Source organism: Strongylocentrotus purpuratus, unplaced genomic scaffold (assembly GCF_000002235.5).
Source record: "Strongylocentrotus purpuratus isolate Spur 01 unplaced genomic scaffold, Spur_5.0 spur5_scaffold_12, whole genome shotgun sequence".
NCBI lineage: Eukaryota > Metazoa > Echinodermata > Echinoidea > Camarodonta > Strongylocentrotidae > Strongylocentrotus > Strongylocentrotus purpuratus.
In genome coordinates this window covers 33440971-33462435 of record NW_022145597.1, presented here as the reverse complement: position 1 = coordinate 33462435, position 21465 = coordinate 33440971, and the positions used below count along the sequence as shown (strand labels likewise).

At 36.1% G+C, this 21465-nt stretch overlaps 1 protein-coding gene across 2 annotated transcripts in view; it reads right to left on the bottom strand.

The window, feature by feature from the left end:
* Positions 1-1643: 1643 nt before the first annotated feature.
* Positions 1644-21465, bottom strand: part of LOC591674 (serine/threonine-protein kinase 25) — a 45309-nt gene continuing 25487 nt past the window's right edge. For both annotated transcript variants that reach the window (XM_030982483.1, XM_030982482.1), the window contains exons 3-9: positions 20669-20834; positions 19391-19548; positions 11894-12079; positions 11118-11263; positions 9631-9799; positions 8888-9015; positions 1644-7873 (exon numbers count right to left, since the gene is read on the bottom strand). In XM_030982483.1, the coding sequence (XP_030838343.1) occupies positions 7834-7873; positions 8888-9015; positions 9631-9799; positions 11118-11263; positions 11894-12079; positions 19391-19548; positions 20669-20834 (993 nt within the window). In that variant the 3' untranslated portion in view covers positions 1644-7833. The remainder of the gene's footprint in view (positions 7874-8887; positions 9016-9630; positions 9800-11117; positions 11264-11893; positions 12080-19390; positions 19549-20668; positions 20835-21465) is intronic.

Sequence of the window (21465 nt, the reverse complement as noted above, 5' to 3'; positions counted from 1 at the left end):
AAAAGTCTATTTTGAGAATTTCTCAATTTTTTCTTCATTTTCCGAAAGAGCATCAAAAATAATGTCCAAATGTCGAAAACCAATTGAATATGTTGAGTATTGTCTGAGATATGACCATCTGAATGAATATATTTCCTATAGTAACTCGGTGTTATATGCTCTGGCTCCTAATCATTAGGAGCCAGAGCAAAAATAGCACTAGCTGATGTTCCTTCGATGCGAATAGTTTGAGCTTGATCCTCGAGTGTCATTGTATAATTGTATAATATGTCATTAAATTCAAGATTTTTATTAAAATGTCCAAGGTATTCTTTAGCAAAAATTGTCGGTCCTTGATAGCATGAAATAATAGAGCAATCTTTCAATACACTTTCACACAACACAAAGACAAGAGACGCAAAGACAGGTAGTACTTTCATCGTCAGTTCTTCATTTGTACATAACCATTTTGACAAAAAATAATTACAATGGTTTTCTTTCAACTACGTTTTGATTTGTATGAAAACAAGACAGAAGAAAGAAAACAGAATCATCGAGCAAAGCAAAAAACAAATACTGATTTAAAAAAAAGAGAAATTTTGTTTCTTTCTATAATATTACAAAGTCAAGATGACAGGTATTAGTCACACTAAGTAAATATAAATGGTTGTCTATTGGTTGATATTTGGCATAAACTACACCAGGAAAAGTATCATGAGCAAAACATTTGTTCCATTTTCTTCTAGGTTAATATAAACTTTTGCTCTTTTTAAATCCCATTATGAAATTTGGGGTTCCACCTCCACATGTTCATATTGTATCAGAAGTTCCAAGATTTGTTTAACCCTGGGCTAAATATCTATGGTATAACATGAAAGGGTGTCAACTTAAAAGAAAAGAGAGCACAGTATTAGGTCCCCATGCTAACCATGTCACCCTTTGATACACACAGACTGAGGACAGTCCAATGTCTATTGAAAGCCAGAAGGGTGTTACAGCAACTCATGTCCTCACACTGATTCAGAGCTGCCAACCTCCAGAACAGAAAATCAGTAATCACAAGGCTCAAAATCAGTAATTTGGGGTATAAATCAGTAATTTCTTATGCGGCGCTATGAATCTAAAAAAACGGCACGCCAACACTGCGCGGACGCATGATTATCTGAAATTTTTGGTGATTTTACTCACACAAAGATGTTAAATATTGAATTTCAGGTCATCACAACACAGTTTATCATGAAACATGGCTTCTATTCACAGCACTCGCTACGATAAATCATATTTAATTTATTTATTTTTTTAAATTATAAAAAAAAAAAAAAAAAAAAAAAAATTAAATCCGTAATTTGAGACAACATTCCGTAATGGTCGTTAATTTCCGTACCAATTACGGGAAATCCGTACTAGTTGGCAGCTCTGCTGATTACCAAACACCCTCTTGGCTTCGAGCCAACATTATTTTTTAAATATTTTGAGCCAAAAATATTTCTTGTTTGAATTTTGAGCAGACAATATCATGGATTATAAACTCATTTTCCTAGGGAGCATTTATGAAATGCATTCAAAAAGAAACCTAACTCTTTATATACGTTTATAAAGTACAATCACGATCTTTGTAATTGTACTCGAATGTATTAGACCTGTACTGTTCATTGTGTGACAGAATTTGCATGATTACCTTCTCAATTTCATAGCAAGTTCAACTAAAGTCCATTAGGAGAGGCGTCATCCACAAGAAGGATCATATTCGTTTCACATCCACATCTAAACTGCAAATAAAAATTCTCTCTCATGAGGACAAACCGGTACTTGTACATGTGTGCATGTTACAAATCAATAATTGTTCATGTTTAAAAAATCATACTTCCTAATCATAGGAAATATGCTTTGTTTCAATTTATAAAAAAAAGTAACACTCTACAAATCTACAAGTTTTACCACCACCCCTATTCACAATTGTATATCATCTTGCTATAATAATGGAAACAAATAAATAAAGAGTATTTTAAAAGCTTTACAATTTAAGAAAGAAATCCCAGATAAACAAGCATATGTCTTACTTGACAGATAATTATCTATTTATAAGAGACATTTGTTGTATCAATGCTCTTAAATCTCATTGAAAAAAAGGTTGTTTTTCCAAGTTAAACATTCCAAACATACAGGTATAAAGACTAATCACTATCAAGTAAGAGAAAAATACAAAAAATTGATAAATCTGCAACCATGCAAGCAAGTATGTAATTAGTAAATATTATTAATTAAAAAAAGGACCAACCTATATGTAAAACAAAAGTCAGACTATAACAAGAAAAAATACTTCCTTCTCTCAACTGTACAATGAGATCTGTATGAGGAAACCCATTTTCTGGTACAACTATAAATACCACAAAAACAATGTTACATGTGGCATGGACAATCCTCATGGTCCTAGAAATACAAAATAGATTCAATCACATAAGCTGAAATACATATCAAAATATCTAATGACCTAGAGATAAATACCATCAAAATTACTCGGTACAAAATAGGCTTCATTTGGACCAAATTCTGTCAGTAGAATTAGAAAATGTACAAACTCATTTGCATACAAGTTACATATCATCATGTTATAGAATATCAGATAATTAGTCAAACATTGAAGGGACATTATGTTCTTCATTGTAAGTTTTTTAAAATGAGAGAATTTAATACATGGTAATAAATGACATGCAACATCACATCAAATATGTTACATAAAAGGATTATTATCAATTCATACTCCAATAAGAAGATGAATATTAATGACCATTGGAAGGAGATAGTTTGCACACAGAAATGAAGAAATAATATATGTTGAGAATGATGAATATTCAGAGAGCTCTGTAAATTAGACACTTAAAGATAAAGTTGAGTTCTGGGAAGAGGTGAACAATAATTTGTGAGCATGGTCATTGTTATTATGCAAGTGTGGAAGAACATCAGATAAATCATGTTCCCTGAAAAGCATGGCTCTTCAAATGCTTTCATATTCTAGATATGGCATGTAACATCGTAAAAATCGGGACAGATTTTTACACCACTTGTTTGTGTAGTCCCATATACATCTTTCTGTGTACAGTGCTTTTAACTTTACCAAGACTGGGCCAGATTTCTTATCATTTTAATGATTCCAGAACCTTGCAATACATACAAATACTTATATGCTAGCTAATCAACCTTTTCTGATCGATTCCACACCGTTTCTTTCACAATGCAATCGGATGACCAGAACTCAACTTTATCTTTAAAGAAACAGAATGTGTTACCAAATTCAAACCTGTTGCAGCACTCTGAATAATTTGTGCAAAGAAAATAATACAAACTGAATTTCAAACACAAAAATAATAGCTATGATTCAAAGAATGTACATAAACTCTCTCATAATTTAACAAATCAAGCCTTCAAGGGGCCTACTGCTTCTGAGCGAATCAGTAAAAACACAACCATATAACTTTAATCCTATCTTCAAGATAATGCTGCTTCAAATTTGGTTACTCTATTCCGCTGCGACACAGCTTCATGCAAAGTAAATTCAGTTGAAGCCTTTTACAATTCACTACTTCTTTCTCTCTGTTCAATAAGGCATTATACTGCTTGACTAAATCACATGATGAATGTTGAGGGCCATAAGGGTGTTAACTTTTGTACTTAAAATGCAGATAATTTGCAAGAGTCATCTAGACTCTCAGCTGCTGAAAAACGTTTTGCAGTAGCTGCATAAGAGACTTGGAACAGCATCCCTCTTTCCATAAGGGAAATTACCTGTCTTGCCACCTTCAAAAGATCCCTCAAAACTCACTTTTCCCCCCAATGATCTATGTGATATACTTCCTGTACTGTACATTTTTGTCCTTTTTTCATATGTTTGTATTTGTAAGCGCTATGGTACTTACCGGTATTGTTTTTAGCGCTCCTAAATATTCAATATTATTATAATTATTATGGAAAATACATAGTATGTTAACGACACAGGATTGAGATTGGGATTATGCATTGCATGGGCTACATTGTAAGTCAGCACCCCAAAGTGACTCTGTGACTGAGTAGGTTCAATGTCAGATGGTAATACAGTGTGTGGAGCTTGAAGAGTGTTCACTTTCATACTTCAACACACAATAAAGGCCCTTCTGGATCTGAACGTCAGATGACATGTCCTTAAGCAAGACATATTAGTCTACATACGCCACTCTCCACCCAGGTAAAGCTAATAGGTTCCGGGTAGGAAAAAATTCATTGAATGCTTCATTGCCTCCCTCTCTAGGGTATCTCAGCTAAAGCCAACTTTGGAACAAACTTCCCCATAAAATACACGAGTCCCAACTTTAGAAAACTTCAAGATTAAACTTAAAACTTATCTGTTCAATATGTAATCAAATTATATTTTGTTTGTTTATTTATAAAGTGCTATGTAAAGATCAATTATTATCATTATTATTATATACATTGTTATTAGAATTATGTATCCTGTATAATATTGTTGTAGGTTAACATTACTTTGTATTTTTGTTGAGTGCTTAGAAACATTGTATTAAGTGATTTATATAATAATAAAATGTAATATATTATTATTATTATTATCAGGTATTATTCATCACTTTGTATCATTAAGAAGAATGCTTCATTGTATGGCCATGTGGGCATGAGTGTGTCCTTGTTTCAAAACCAATGTGATGACATGGATCACATGACTTCTATGATTGCAGGTCACATGATCACATGATTGCAGGTTTCTGATGAGAAGTAGTGAATTGGAAGAGGACAAGTCTCTTTGACCTTTGACCTTAACACGTGGAGAAGTAACATGCTCTCATCTTACAGTAGTTTGTAACAGTCCCAAACAGAATGAAATATATATACATGGAGAGTGTGATTCTGTAGCTCATTCATTTGGTATCATTACGTAGTAAAGATCATGGAAGTTGATTCAGAACTGTATCGCACACAACTGATTATTGCATATTGTGAGGTGTGCAATTCAAATGACAAAATCCTGATAACTGGGCTTTTCAGGACAGCTTTTATCATCATACTTGATTTTTTTTAAAAAACAGCCATCCTATTTTAGTTCGTATTGTCAAGCAAATTACTTCAACAATTGTTTTAAATTATAACAATGATGGAATTGCTTCTGGGATATCAGAAAGCACGTAATCTCAAAACAATCTAGCCCTCAAATGATTCATAAATACACAGATTGGACTTGAAGATGAAGCAGGCCTTTTATGATTCTGAAATGATATCAATAGCACAGAAGTGAAAATATGTTCTTACCTTCAGAAAGGCCTTAAAAACACATCTTTTTTGCAATTTGTAGTTTTTTCTAATTATATGTATTTATGTAATTTTAACTTTCATTCACTGTAAGCGCTTTGGGCCTTATGGGAAAAGCGCGGTATAAGTAATAATAATAATAATAAGAATAATGTTATAGGTGCTGTATGAATAAGACTCTGCTTGAGATTAACTTTGAGAAGAAACAAATTAGAATAAAAGCATCTTGACATTGGGTTACGAACCTCAAACATGTTTCCATCAAAGACTTATTGCATCTGAGAGGTCAGAGGTCAATATGCAAACGATAAACCTACATCCATGAAATTCATCTAATATGAAATTATATTCAGTCTATAATACCAAAATCTGATTGACACAAGGAATAAATACAACCATATACAACATCTGTTCCTTCTTTACAACACACATACATGGAGAAGGAAAAAAAAAATCATAATATGATGACAGACCATTTCAAACTCATTATCAAATTGACGAAAGCGAGACTGGAACCAACCAGTGACAACATGGAAGCCTAAATCTACATGTACATCATAAGCACATCTCAAATATTACTATCATCCTCAACAAACCTGAGGGGCATTTCACAAAACTTGTCATCAGTGACAAATGACAGTTTTTGTTATAAGCTACTGAAATCTTTACTTCTGATTGGTCATCAGCAGATTTGTCACTAATTTTTGTCATTTGTCATTGAAAAAAGGCTTTGTGAAACAGGTCCCTGGCCACAGGTTTACCCCAACAGTGTTTGTCTGTGTTAGTCTGTGTGTGTCTGTGTGTGAGTGTGTGTCTGTGTGTGAGTGTGTTCATTTCTAAGGAAGGGGATTCCCCCCTGCCCATCAGCAGCTCTTCTGTCTAATCATTGCCCAATACATGTTCAGAATACTCATAAAACATACAGGTAGACCAAATAATTTTGAATTCAGGTTGTCTGATCACTAGGGTTTACAAAGTTTAGATAGTACAACAAAGTTGAATCCTGGGGGGTGTTTCACAAAGCCTTTTTTCAATGACAAATGACAAAAATCAGTGACAAATCCGTTGATAACCAATCAGGAGCAAGGATTTTAGTAGCTTATAACAAAGACTGTCTTTTGTCACTGATGACAAGTTTTGTGAAACACCCCCCTGGTGTCAAATACCTTGAGTATGTTGATGCCATTGTACATCAAGGAAAACAGAATTGTCTTTTGTTTTTGTTAACACCCTCTATAATCGTTAATTGTGTATATTATGATGTAAATTCAGAATATTCTGTTTAAAAATGAACCCGGAAAATGATGAGAAACTTGCTTTCATTTAAACACTGTTAGGGCATCTCCCTATGGCCATACAATAATATTGGGGTTATATGAGAGATAGAAATAGTATGCAAAAATATATATATATTTATATGTCAAAATGAGTATATTACACTGATGATTATCTATCAGATGTATTAGTGTAAGTAAGATTATGTTGAAGATCAAACTAGGGTCTGTGTTACAGTGAGGAAAAGAGAAGAATTAATGGATGTATTACCCTATACAAGAGCTAGAGTGTAAATGTATGGTTACTCAGTAACACTGTATCATATTAAATTGTAGCGAGACAGAGATAAGCAGTATAGTTGCATTGTAACAGGGATATTACAATCTTATAGCATACAACCCGAAAATGTAGATAAGGGTTCCTCGCAAAAGCAAAGGTTGCGGGATGATCCTTTCTTTCATGAACATGCACAAATTCGCAGAAGGGTTTTTCCGCAAGTGTTTGTCATAACGACTCTCCATGAAGCCGAGTCTACAAGCATCAAATGTAATGAAAATCCAGCCAGATACATATACTATTTCTACTGTCATTACTGTAGACTGGAACAAGAGAGTGTTATGATGTTAATAATGTCTGTCTGAAGGCTATTTCTTGTGACTCCGTTCTTAGCAGTACCAATGGAGGGAGACACGTCTACATGCTGTACTAGAACTGGAGTAAGGCATTTCTACTAATCATCTCTCACTCTGGCTGTAACTCTTCTATGAAAGCGAATGGACACATCAATCAATCACTTCTGTCTCCTTTAAACAAGAAACTTCTTTCTCTCAAATGCTGACAAATCCTGAAAAGATTAGCCATTAACCGGTTGACTACTGAATTCATACATTGTCATAGGCTTTATACAGGAGCCACACGGTTCCAGTAAGCAATGGGTTAAGCATCTCAAAGCACACACTCTACCGCTTGATAATCATCACACATCCTTCTTTACAGCTTGGTATCGATGATACGCCCTTTCTGAAAAATGCCCTTCTCTGTTGATATCATCAATGACATCCTAATCTCTTCCTTGCCATCTAGCATCTGAACCTGTACAATGACACGAATGCCTGCCGCAAAGAAGTCACCACCGATGAGGACACAATGGTGTCTTGTGCCGCATCATTGACCGTGCTCATCATTGTTCATACAGTCTTGGCTTGCTTGCTCATGCTTGGCTGCTGGTACAGTTCTGTTCACGAGCATGACACGATGGCTGCTGGTGGGTGGGGGTGTGATGATTGGTTAATGTTGACCTGATCTTGACACTGATGGTCTTGGAGGACTGAGGGGAACAAAATGAGAAGATATGCAATTAATAATTGAATTATTCATACCCTTACCAAGTTTTATAATGTTTAATTATGTGCCAAACTGATGTTGTCCCGATTGATGTGTCTTGAGAATGTGATATCTCAAAGCTTACATCTTCAAGTATTCAACAAAGGCCCTAATTCAGTCAGTCCAACTTTCATTCTTGAGAAATGAAAAACACAAAAACATCAAATTTGCAATGGGTATGGATCATTCAGGTGTTAACGCTTTTACCTTGAACTCTGGTATGGGAATCGTATTTTGAGAGAAAATTGCTATGCAGTAAATGGGTTGTTTAAACCAGTGAAATAAAAACTTACTGGGCATCATCTTCAATAAAACTTCCATTTGCACACAGTGACCTTTGTTAAGCACATGGCCTACTTACCCAGATTTCCTTATCTTTCTAAGTTCATATCTCAGCCACTATACATTTTCTACCTAAATTGTTTGGCACATGTCATTTATTTTTAATCTCTGACATTCAGTGTTAGTTTCGATGGATTCTGTGAGAATTTATATTCTATATTTACTAGAACTCAAGTTTATAGCTAGGACAAAGTTGAGAGTGTTTTACATGATTGACAAAACTTTAAAAAATGAAGAGATATATTAAGAGCTGCATTCACAGTATAGTTTGGATTCTTAGCTTTGTTGTTTCACGGCCATTGATCAGTATGATTCAACCATCTTCAGGAGAACAACTAGCAAACTTGCCTATGAAACAATCCAATGTGTAGATCACTCTTTTAAAGATGTGATTATTTTGTAGACTGGACCCCTTTATAGGCAACAAGTAGCATCAATTTTCTTCCATTCAACAAAGTAACACTTTATAACACCACTATAACACTGGTTTTGATGCTGCTTGTAAGTATCGGCTTGCATGGTGATGTAGATATACAGAAGGCTTGCGGATGCATCATGTGAGAGAGAAAGAGTACTCCTCAATCCCCCCTCTCTGTATATCACTGGTTTTGTTTACCTTTCTACTCTAGAGACAACCTGACTGACTAATCTATCACAGATTCCTGGACTCGACTCTTCTGCCATATCAAAGCTGTTCTGTAGCTCATCGATGGCACCGGATAAACCCTCATTCTTGCGCTTGAGCTGAAGTCAAAACAAACAGAGCATTATTTGAAATAATAATAATAATAATAATAATAATAATAATAAAAATAATAATAGTTCATTCTTTTATAGCGCATTTCAGGACCGAAGGCCCTCTAAAAGCACTTTACAATGTACGTTTACATAACAATTACTCGAAGCATTCATCAAAAAGGTGAGTTTTCAGCGCTCTCTAAATCAGTCATGGAGCGTAGCGACACTGGGAGAGCCTTCCAAAGCTGTAATATCCGCAGATAGTTTGGATAATTTTTAAATTCATAATAATGTTATAGAAATACTAAGTTCGTTATTATATGTGAATATGAAAATTACATTTTGACATGAACTTATTGTTTGTATATTTCTACTAAATCTTACATATATGTGTTCTTTGTTATTCAGTTATTGTATTTGGAAAAATGCAGAAATCAAATTGATTCAAATCAAATAGGGTTAATACTTTCTTTTAAAATGTAAGATAAATACAGCACATCAAAAAAAAATATATTGACAAGTGGCTGAAAGAACTTGGAAAATTCATTAAAAGGGACAATTCAGGAAAGGTCAAGAGACTGTAAAACTTTCCACCACCACCGCCTACTACCTGCTACTTACATCTCTGAGTATAGGACCAAGGAGGGACTGAATGCATTCTGATTTAGGTTGTCTTCTAGGGATAGATTCAACCGGTTCAGGTTGAGGAGGCTCAGGAATGTACTGTGGTCCCCTGATCGTGTTCCCGTAGTCAAAATCAGGTAAGTTATTCTGAAGCGACTCATTAGGGCTGCAAAAACAAATACAAAGAAATAAGAGTTACATCTACTTGTAAATACAACTTAATAACTACAGTTCTAGCAGCCAGTAAGTAAGCCCTGACCTGTACAAGGTTTTATTACCCCTAGCTTTCTTTAGCAGACAAGCTACTAAGGCTGTGCATAAGCGTGTTATTGGGTAGTCGTGTACACGTCCAGACATACGATCGTATACAGGTGTACACGGCCGCCATGTTATTGTTTTTTTGTTCTTCTTCAAATCCACTAATTCCTAGCCTTTTTGGGGGGTGGTTTTATTCACACAAAGTTGCTGAATATTGATTTTCAAGTCATCACAACACAGCAGTTTTCCATGAAATCACTGCTAAAAATAGTTAAAATGAATTTTGTGAATCACTTTCTACAAAACCATGTTTTTGCTTCCTTCCTAAGGACCAAGAACCCCATCTCAATATTACAAAATATAAAAAAACCCAAGACAATGGAGGCAAAACTAGCAACACCCACTCTTCACTATTCTTCTTTGGTTTCACTTTCCAATGTCTATCATTCTACTTGTGGCTAATTATCATTACTTTAATCCAGTTTCCCAGGCGACAACAAACATGAAAGTATGAGGGAAACAGAACTGCTCATTAACTGTCAATTGAGATTTACAGCTACACATAACTGGAAATAACCACATTTAAAGAGGAGAGACCTTGCCATTATCTTCAGTTTCTTCATTCTTCATCGTAGATTAATCCAAAAAAGAAATCAGAAGTTCATATTATCAGTATTTCATAGGCCCCCCTCCCCACCCCGAGAAAACTTTTTGACACAAAAAAGCGATTTTGTGTGTGTGTGGTTGCTTCACATATATTGAGATGGCAGCTGTGACCAAACAGTCCCTTTAACAGCCAATATACAATATACGCTCCTACATAGCTTCAATTCCTTAAAGGTATAGACCCGTTCTGGTCATGCGATTGCATTGTGAGAGAAACGTCGTGGAATCGATCAGAAATGGTTGACCGTCTAGAATATAAGTATTGGTGTGTACTGCAAGGTTCTGGAATCATCAAGCACTGTACACAGAAAGATGTATATGGGACTACTCTGAATCTATTCAGTCCAGATAGATATAATAATTTACCAAATATATCAATCAGTAGGCGGTTTCCCAGCAAAATTTGTATCATCATGTATTAGTCAAAACATATTCTTTCACATGATTGGTGTTAAGAGTTTTCATTTCAAAACTGGTCTTTACCTTTAAATTTTACAGAAAAAATATTTAAATGAAAGTATTTTGAGCCCCTGGAGGAGAGCTCCTAGACGAAAACTTACAATTCATTATCCTCTGGGTCTGAGTCCGGTGAGTCGTTACCCTCTGCCTTCCACCTCTTATAACGCTCAATCAGCTCTGTCAGGTAGGAGGTTCTCTTTGCTTGCTTAATGAAGCGGTGTTTTAGTAGCTCCTTGGCTGTCGGCCGCTGGAAGATACAAGATAACACAAGGATTAGAAAGTACAAATACCTGTACAACAGTCACAAATGCATTGGGAATCAGATGAGATATTATTGACAAATAACTGCTTGTGTAGCCTCATTATTAAAAGTTTTGTTATTGATGATAATATCGGTATACTATTTTTACTTGTAATAAAACTTGTATTTAATGCTATGGAATAGATTTTAGATTTGAAGATGGAATTTGAGATTTCTTTGTGTTCAATATATTCTGCATGACTCTTCTACAATTCTACCATTTCATGAATAAATGCAGAGGTTATAAGAATTGTTTGCATGACTAAGTTGCTCCAAGGTCAAACATGGTTTACACTTACGCATCCAACTGAACAGATTAAAGTTGATATAAAACCATAAGCTTTTGGGGGGTTAAACCCACTGTGGAAGTTAGAAATTTTCTGTATTTGCAATACATTCAGACTGTGAAAACAGATGCACAATTCACAGACGTCATACACAATTTAAAAAAAATTGGGGTTATGTGATACGTGACAACCAGATGCTGGTCATTGTATGTCACGGACAGATACAGATACCATGGACCTACTTTATAGTGATACATGGAATTTGATGTTTGAAAGATGTTGAACTTACATGCCGTGGGTCTTTGTTTAAACAGACTTCTACAAAGTCCTTGAAGTTCTTGGTATAGCTGCCTTCTAGCTTGGGTGGGTTGTTCTTTGGGATGAGGAAGAGGACTCTCATGGGGTGAAGATCAGAGTTAGGGGGTTCCCCTTTAGCCAGCTCGATAGCTGTGATGCCTAAGGACCACATGTCAGCCTGAAAGAGAAACAAATAGACATGTATACATGTATATGTGTAAGACATTATATCATAATGTGTAAGACATTATATCATAATGTGTGATATACACTATACAAGAACGGCATATCAATAATATCATCACTATTATTATCATAATTGAAAAAAGAACCCTCAATAGACTGATTGAACATCTGAGTAGGTAGGGGGTTCCCCCTTAGTCAGCTTGATGGTTAACTGGAAGAGAGGCATATACAATGTATAAGGCAGAGCTCCGCAGTCACAGACTCTGTTCAGTGGGAGTCAGGGCCGGTATTCAATTCAATACTAAACATAAGTAAGAAATTTACTTATCTCGTATTCAAATTGCATTTTAGACTTATACTTACGTAAGACAAAATCTAAGTAAAATACTTACTGATATACATACGGTCAATCAAAAGTTATGGGCAATTGATGCATTGCAATAAATGCTCGCTAAAAAATTGTGCGCAGGTTATAATACTCTGTAAGAAAACCATATGCCTGCCAATCAAGGCATCCAAATAATTGGCTTAAGTCTGGTAAGTCTGGCTTAGATTTAGAGTTAAATACTTAGCCAAAAGTGTGAATTGAATACCTAAATTGGCTAAGTATTTTATCTAAGCCAAATACTAAGTAAAAAGCTTGCATTTTGTACTTAAAGACTGTCAATACTACTGGGCCAGAAGGGATTGGACCACACAGCAAGGTCACTGACAGGTGGCTATCTCATTAACTCAGCTCTCAACTAACATAAGAAAAAGAGGATCATGGGGGACCAACTGGCACCGATTGGGGAAGTTTTCTATATATAGAGGGAGCAAGTAGCTACAAGTAGGACAGTGGGGCTTTAACTTTAAGTATTGAATTGAATACGGGACCAGGAGTGTGCACAGGGCCTCTCATTACTCTCCAAAATCTAAGTGGTCTGAAGGGCTGTATGCACTGGGTGCCTATGTTATAATGCCATTTTGTTTTTGATTCTGGGTTTTTACATACCGTATATGAAAAATTATACTTTTTACAATATTTTCTTCCACTTCCCTTTTTTTAACTCATCATACACTTTCTAGCTAGTGAATATTAATGTTGTGTTTGAAAAAGCCCTCTGCTCAATCATGTTTAAAGGTAAAGACCAGTTTTGGAAACGCCCCTATTTCAAAAAATGAAATGGAAACTCCTATTACCAATGATGTGAAAGAATATGTTTTAACTAATACATGATGATAACAATTTTCCTGGGAAACCGCCTACATGTACTAATTGATATATTTGGTAAATTAGTTTATCTATTGTTATGTGAGAGATAAACGCATGAGTCGCGCACATGTGCATAGTCCCATATACATCTTTCTGGGTACAGTGTTTGTAACTTTACCAAGACTGGGCCAAATTTCTTATCATTTTGATGATTCCAGAACCTTGCAGTACACACCCAATACTTATATGCTAGATGATTAACCTTTTCTGATCTATTGCACAACGTTTCTTTCACAATGCCATCGCATGACAAGAACTGGTCTTTATCTTTAAACATACACAAACTTGTACACATCCCAAACACATATGTATGCGTGACAGACGATGTAATCCTAAAATCCCTTCCTTAGTCAGATAATACACCAGGATGTAGATTGAATAAACTATAATAAAGATCTCCAAGACAGAAAGGTTAATTATAGAATATGTTGAGATTTATTTAACGCCATTTCAAAAAGGGATTTTCCCCTTTTTCCACGGAATTGTCATTCCATACAATTATAAATCTTCCCAGTTTGTAAATGAGAAAAGAGACAAAAGATGCTACAGATCACTGGATATCTTTATGTACTCGACGCCTATACACTGATTGCCTCAACGAGCATGTACAGTACAATTTCTGTATCGGAAGACTAGCACGTAAATCCTGGGGGGGGGGGGTACTCACATGTTAGGACATACAAGGGTATGCCGCTCTTAAGGGTCACTTTTTCACACAAAAATTGCTAAACATGGGTCTGTTTTTTTTAATTTTCAAATATTTGCAAAATGACAAGCACTCAAAAATTGTGAAAAATGGGTCTTTTTCAAGAAAAATCCCCCAAAATGACCCCTAATAATGGGTAGGGGCTTGGAAGCTTTAGCGGCACACCATAAGTTACATAATAATATTAATATGAGCATTCCTTGTACCTCATGAAAGGTACAATCGTACATATATGTATGTATATATTGGTATGACCCCAACATTAAATTTTTCTCATATTTCTAATTCTAGTACGGTAACCAACAGGACAATTCCACCATTAGGAAGTGGAAGAAGAAGTGGAAGAAGAAGTGGCAATACAACATCTTTTTCTTTTAGGCCTAACGGCCATGACTCAACAAGATTTACATCTACATCTACATGTAGACATGTCCTTGTACATGATCTGCTCACACCCAGAAGGACCTTTGCTCTATGTATGAATCAATGCCTTTCTAGCTCTTACTAGAGGATACATAGCAACATTTTATCTATCGACTTTCGGGTGTCAACATAAAAATAATGTTCGTCCAGGTACAAAGCCCACATTATCTCTTTAATAACTAAATTGTGAATGCTTTCAGTTTCAACTGACTAAGTTCTGAACAGCAAACCACAGCTCATGTACACATGTATTGGCCTACATTTCATGTCCACCAGGTTCAGATTTTAAACAGAATTACATGTATATGCTTACGTAAATTTATCTTAAAATACTTGGGTACAATGTACATACAGGTATGTATGAATATTGTTCATGTTTACAAGGTCTTCTTTAATCAAGGATCATTCAATACCAACAAAAATTATATAAATGAATCTCAAGAAAGGTGCAGGTACCTTGTGAATATGTATTTTATTTATACATGTAAGTGCGTGACTGGTGAACAACAACGTTACATGCAGCCAGCTCATAGGCCTACATGTCAGGTATAATGCGTCATATGCACGGTGGATATCCTCTACTCACTAACTGCAATTATTCTCAAACTATCCACTGTGCCAATATTTGTATGGATGTTATTATTATTCTAAAACCAATACAGGAAGCAAGTCTGGACATTAATTATCCAGTTGTGATATTCATGTAAACAACAATACAGTAACTACATGTACATTCTATGATTTCTATCGCTGCAGTCTGCACCTTGTACTTGTATTAAAGGGATTGTGTATCTTTGCCTCAGATTCTCTAAAAAATCCTGGATTTAGCTCATGCTGTAATCTAAATCATAATTATAAACCTTTAGGTAAGTCAGGAATCACATGACTTTTACAAGCCTGTCTGATTATTAAGATATTTATGATTGGAATAAGATATTTCAAAACCATTTTCCCAACACTTTTTATAACACTACAGTCCATTAGGGAAAAGGAGTATGATAAAACCGGTTACTCAAGATATTTACTTTTTTGAAGCGCCTTTTTTTTTAGGGCTTCAATAATACACCAAATCGCAGACACTGATACACATAGGGCCATGCATCTCAAATTTGTATAACTGGAAACAATGTTAAACAATGCCTTCAATACAAATTTCATGAAGGTACTTCTGTCATGAACTTTGTTTACTTTACAGGCGTTTTCTTTAAAAATACATTTATTTTGGAACACCGGAGCACAATGCAAATATACACATGAGTAATCGTCCATACAGAATTGTCAACCTACTCTTACCAAAGAATCTCAAGCCAGGCGGTCATTTCTCTTTCAATATGAAGCAATCACAACAACAAAAACACACACAAACAAAAGAGATAAATAGAGAGGGAGGGGGAGGGGGATGACATATTTTACCAGTAATGTTTTTGTTTAATTAGACGGCCTAGAAACTTGACAAGAACGATGATTAATAGCAAATATATTGATTCTTTCGCCTACCTATACCATTGTATACTTCAGTATAACTTGTAGGCCCTACCAGTACTTTTTTCACAAGGGTACAAATTGAGATTTTATGGTCTGTTTGAATTTAGAAAATCTTTAAATTTATCAATTGAGAAGGGGGGTCCTCAGCTCTGGGCCCCTGGAAAATGTCAAGCCCTAGCATATGGATGCAAAGTATGAATACAACAAGTATACAGTTAATTAAATTGCATTATTTAAAGTTCTTAATAAAACTATCAGTACAGGTATATGTGCATGTATTATCTACCTATTTGTAATTAGCATTTCAATGGCAGAAGCTGAATGTGTACACGAATATGTACTGTACACATAGGGCGCGTTTATCAAGGCTTGCCACTAGATATGTACATATCGTACCCCACATCAAACCCCACTATCGAACCTCACTATACAATCGTGATTTGCGGGATGTCGCATTTATCGTCCCTTCACGATTCAAAATAAAGGCCTTGTGTCTGCCCAGCTGTTTTGACCCGGGAAGCAGACAGTTTCTCGGAGGTCATCTTCACACACATGCTTGTACACAACACCTGGGGGGTCCTATTTGTATGTGAGGTTCTAAACGGCTTTGCGTTTATCGATCTCTCAGAAACATGATTCTCGCTGTATGTCACATTCAAAACGCACCTTTTTGCGTATTTAGATATGCCCATATCTAAAGACGTTTGAAAAAGGCTTTGCGTTTATCAACTTCTAAATTTGCCTGAAAGACGTTTGAGAAACCTGATTCTAGCCAAAAATTTGCTAGATAAACGCAACCAAAGACTTACACAACTACGCAGCCTAGAAAGTTGATGAAAGCAACCTTCAAAATAAGAAAAAAGTTCATGGATGCAAGTTTTACAACCTTCTTCTACTACTATCGCCAGTACCCTTCACCAACCAAAGATAACAGGATGCTCCACAAAAGTGCAATGTTCTCAGCCTTTCAATCTAGATACATATCTCAGGTGCATAACACTGATATCCAGGGAGGGTCTATTACCCTTAGGCGCGTCTTCATCATCTCGAGATTGCCAAATAGCCCGCTATTTCTGATTTGGGAAATAATTCCGAAGTTACAAATCGCGTCTCCATCAGCTCAAGATTCGACGTAGAAACTTCAAACTCGACCTTGAGTAATTAGCTCAAGATATTTTGCTCAGCGTTCGCGCATAGTGCAAGTCTTCAGTCTGGTGAAAATGCACCGGACAAATAGCTGGTTATTTTGCAAACTATCCCAAGATATCTTGGGATGACAATCCCGTCCAAATATCCCGTTAATTGCAACTTTGGGCTGATGAAGATGCAAATTAGCTGGATAGTTTGCGATCTGGATAGTTCAAATAGAGGTATATTTGGCAATCTCGAGCTAGTGAAGACAGGCCTTGTGAAAATGACGAGGACAAGAGCAGATGACATTACAATATGCAAGGTTATCAAGGAGTGCAATGCACTTTACTACATGACACACCCACAATAAGGTTTCAATCATTCTACAAGGTTTTGTGGAGTTCAGTTTGTTCTTCTCCTTCTTCTTCAAGATAATCTGCCTCCTTCAATACTGAAGATTCTTGCAGATGCCATATATATTCGGCCTGATGTGGGCGTGCTGGTGGATCACTACAACTCTTATACGAATAGTGCAGTGGGTTCTTAACGTGCAATGGTGGTGACTCTCCTCTACACGGGGCAGTTTAGATTTACATGGAGATGGATTCAAAAGTACTCAGATTATACAAACTCAAAATTCTTGTCACATTTAATCTATAAAATTGTAAGAATTAAGGCCAAAATGCTAAGATTTTGAGAGATAAAGTGCAGGTAACCTGCATGTGAGATACCGTTTGCATGAACATGTAGTCTGGTATTATCTACTACCAGTATACACACACTTCTTTCACAAAAAAAGTTTGGATCAGATAATGGTACTGTAAGTTCTAATGATAAAAATATTCAGTGCACACTGTAAATCTAGTTTAGACTGTGTATACATGTACATGAAACAACAACAACAACAACATTACCATTCATCTGTGCTTGTAATCAATACATCATCTTCTGAGGATGATGGAGGCATATGGGTTTCCCATCTAACGGTATGAGGTGTGATATTTTCTTAGGTACACTCCCTCGCACCCAGACATTCAATCTCCTTGATAGACAGCTGGTAATAAGATTGGCTTGTAATCTAGGCTCACCCCCATCCCCAGCCATCCTGCCTGGCCACACCTGATGGACTGGTATGAATCTCAAGCATGCATGGCTCAATATAAACAAGGCTATAGATAGATCAGCAACGGGATGCCCTCCTTCATCCCTACCGTTCTCTCTACATCCTCTCTTAAAGATATCTTTGGATTCTAGTGATGAATATGATCAAAGACAAATTCATACCAGATCCATCATACTCATCACCTAGTATTTGTCTGTTTGGAGCCAGAAGGGCATTAAAGATACTTGTTAGAATATTTGATATTCTTCAAGAATAAAAAACACTTTATGCTTGCATTTAATTCTGATACTGTAACCTGTTGAATATATTTTCAAAGAAAACTACAAACAAGTAAAAGATATAATTCCTAATAGTAAGGTCTTATGAAAAAGAGATAATTGCATAAATATTTTATAACATCCCTTCCCAAACATTTACTTCTTATCAAGGAATTTGACACAACAAACATACACATGAACCCTTATCTCATTTATCAAGCTATTTTATAGAGCTCAAACAACTTACAAATCAAAGGTTAGAAGACTATTTGACGCCCTGCCAGATCGCGCAGCTATATTAATCTTTGCTGATATTAAAATTAATAGCATGGTAAACAAACGGATGCATTTGTGAGGGCCTACCACTGCAACAGGAGATCCAGTATAAACATGAACTAGCCTAGCCAAATAATCATGAGGCCACTGATCTGCACATGTGTTTGATGAAGGAAGTTCAATGCTTTGAAGGATTTGTGAACAAGTACCCCCAAGACAAGTCTCCTTTGCCTCCATCTCACCCTGGTTAGAAACATATAGGGTATGATACTAACAGGGGTCTGTCTGGTGCCTGGTCCCCCCATTCAGTGTTAATAAGGGTACGCATGCATGTTCCCTCCCTTGAAAAACACCCCCCTAAGTCCGGTGTGTAAAGTCAATACGGGCCGGATTTTTGTGTATTACGAGCCAGACTTTGTTGCATGAATAGTACCCCTTTACCGGACATTTTTGGGAACATGAAAGTGGTCCCTCCGACCCCGGAGTGGGGGAAGGGGGCGGGTGCACATGAGCCACAAAACATAGCACTTAAATAGGGAAGCAGGGATGCATGCATACAGACCCTTACAATTACAATCCAGACCCCCTCCGACCACCCCCTCCGACCACCCCCTCCCCATAGCCTTGCCCCTACATGAGTCTCTTACCTTTGAGTCGTAAGCTGACTGTTTAATGACTTCAGGAGCCATCCAGAACGGTGTACCAACGAACGTATTTCTCTTTATCTGTGTCTCTGTGAGTTGACCGGCTACACCAAAGTCAGCCAGTTTGACATCGCCATTCTCAGACAGTAATACATTTGCAGCTGATCGATTGGAATAGAAAGAGAGACAGACAGAAAATCAATTTCAATCATTTTAATGTTAGATTTCAAGACATTGACATTTACGTTCTCGTAAGAACAGTCTGACTGTAAGATCTTTTGACAATATTATTGCCTCAGCCATTGAGTTAGGAACTTGAGAAAAGATATAAATTGACCACAGAATGTTTGTCATTGGATCAAACTGAAATGTTCTTGATCTTTTGCTCTTAATTTCTTTTCATCTTCCAGATGGTACAAGGAGGCCTGAAGAAATCTTAAATTAAAAAAAAAATTATATATATATATTTATGTTGGTTGGCGATAAGAAGGTAGTTACTAGTAATATCATTGACAATGCATAGCTATTAAGACCTCCTCACAGACAGCCAACGTTCCTCTGAATAACCTGGACCCTGTTACACAAAGGTTAGTAATCAATCGCATAATGACAATGACCAATCAAGATCATGGTTGCATGCACATATATTGTTCAAAGACCGACTATCGACCAATCAGAATCGTCATTTTAAATTTGAAACTGACTGCAAACCTCTGTGTTACGAAGCCCTGGTCTGGATCATTACCGTATGTCAAAGTATTTCATGGAAAGATCTGGGGGGCATTTCACAAAGATCCTAAGTTGAACTTATCTCTAAGTTGGACTTAACAATTTATGGAAAGCCGTTAGCATCTATGAAAACATTTTGTAAAAGTTATTTTAAAAGGCATAAAATGTTGATTCAAATCATTCATATTTTCTTTTATCATGGAGATTTCATGTTCTTGATGTGGAATTTATAAAAAGTCTAAAATACTTGAATTTTGCTTTTGAATGTATTTTATTTTAAGGCTACAAATAGCTCTCCATAATATTTAAGTCCAACTTAGAGTTAAGTCTAACTTGGGATCTTTGTGAAACACCCCCCTGGTTAAGAAAGAAAGCAGCAAGGTTAGTCTAAATGAGGAGGATGCTCGAGACATGAAGTAGTGGAGGAAGAGAGTGTTATCATGGTGTGAAAGTCATTAACACCTTGTTAGAGGGAAAATGCCGACTTTAATAAATGATGATGATGATGATGATGATGATGATGAGACAGTAGTGTTTCGATGTTGAGATTACCTTTGATATCTCTATGTATCTTCCTCTCACAGTGCAGATAATCTAATCCCTTGATGACTTCACGTAGGATGGTTGCAATGTAGATCTCATCCATCGCACCTGACTTGAGAAGATCTAAGGCGGACCCTCCTCCCAGGTACTCCATGATGATCCATAACTTGGTGCCCTGAAAACATCAACAATAGAAAAATGACATTTAGGATAGATGAATTTATAAAGTGGGAATACTAATCACATTACTATACAGTAGGCTTGCGGATGCACCATGTGACAGAGAGAGGGAGGATTGGGGTGTCCTGAAAAGGACTCACTGTAATCTTTTTTGAGGGTGTGTAGTCCTGAAAAGGACTGTTTGTGTAGTCTTGAAATAGACTGTTGGTTATCATTCTTAGCTTATAGTTCTAATGAGAACTATAGCGCCAATTGGAGAGGATGGATGGTGAGAATACTAATCACATTACACTTTACTGCAAATAAGCACAAATTTTCATCCACCACGAGCCAAACTTCCATGATAAGATTTTCATGGATTCAAGATTTTCTTCCTACTTACCGTAAACCTCTGTGTATAAGACGCACCCCCTGACTTTCATTTGTTTTCAGCGGCCAAAAAGTGCATCTTATACACAGATATTTACGGTATGTGCTTCACATGGGTCACGAGTGGCAAATGTAGATCACTGTCATGCTGAAAAGACCTAATATTGGAGTGGCAATCGTACCATGTATATGTATATGCGTTTGCATGAAAGTCTTTATGTAATAAATTGTACACACACATAAGAAAATACATTTAT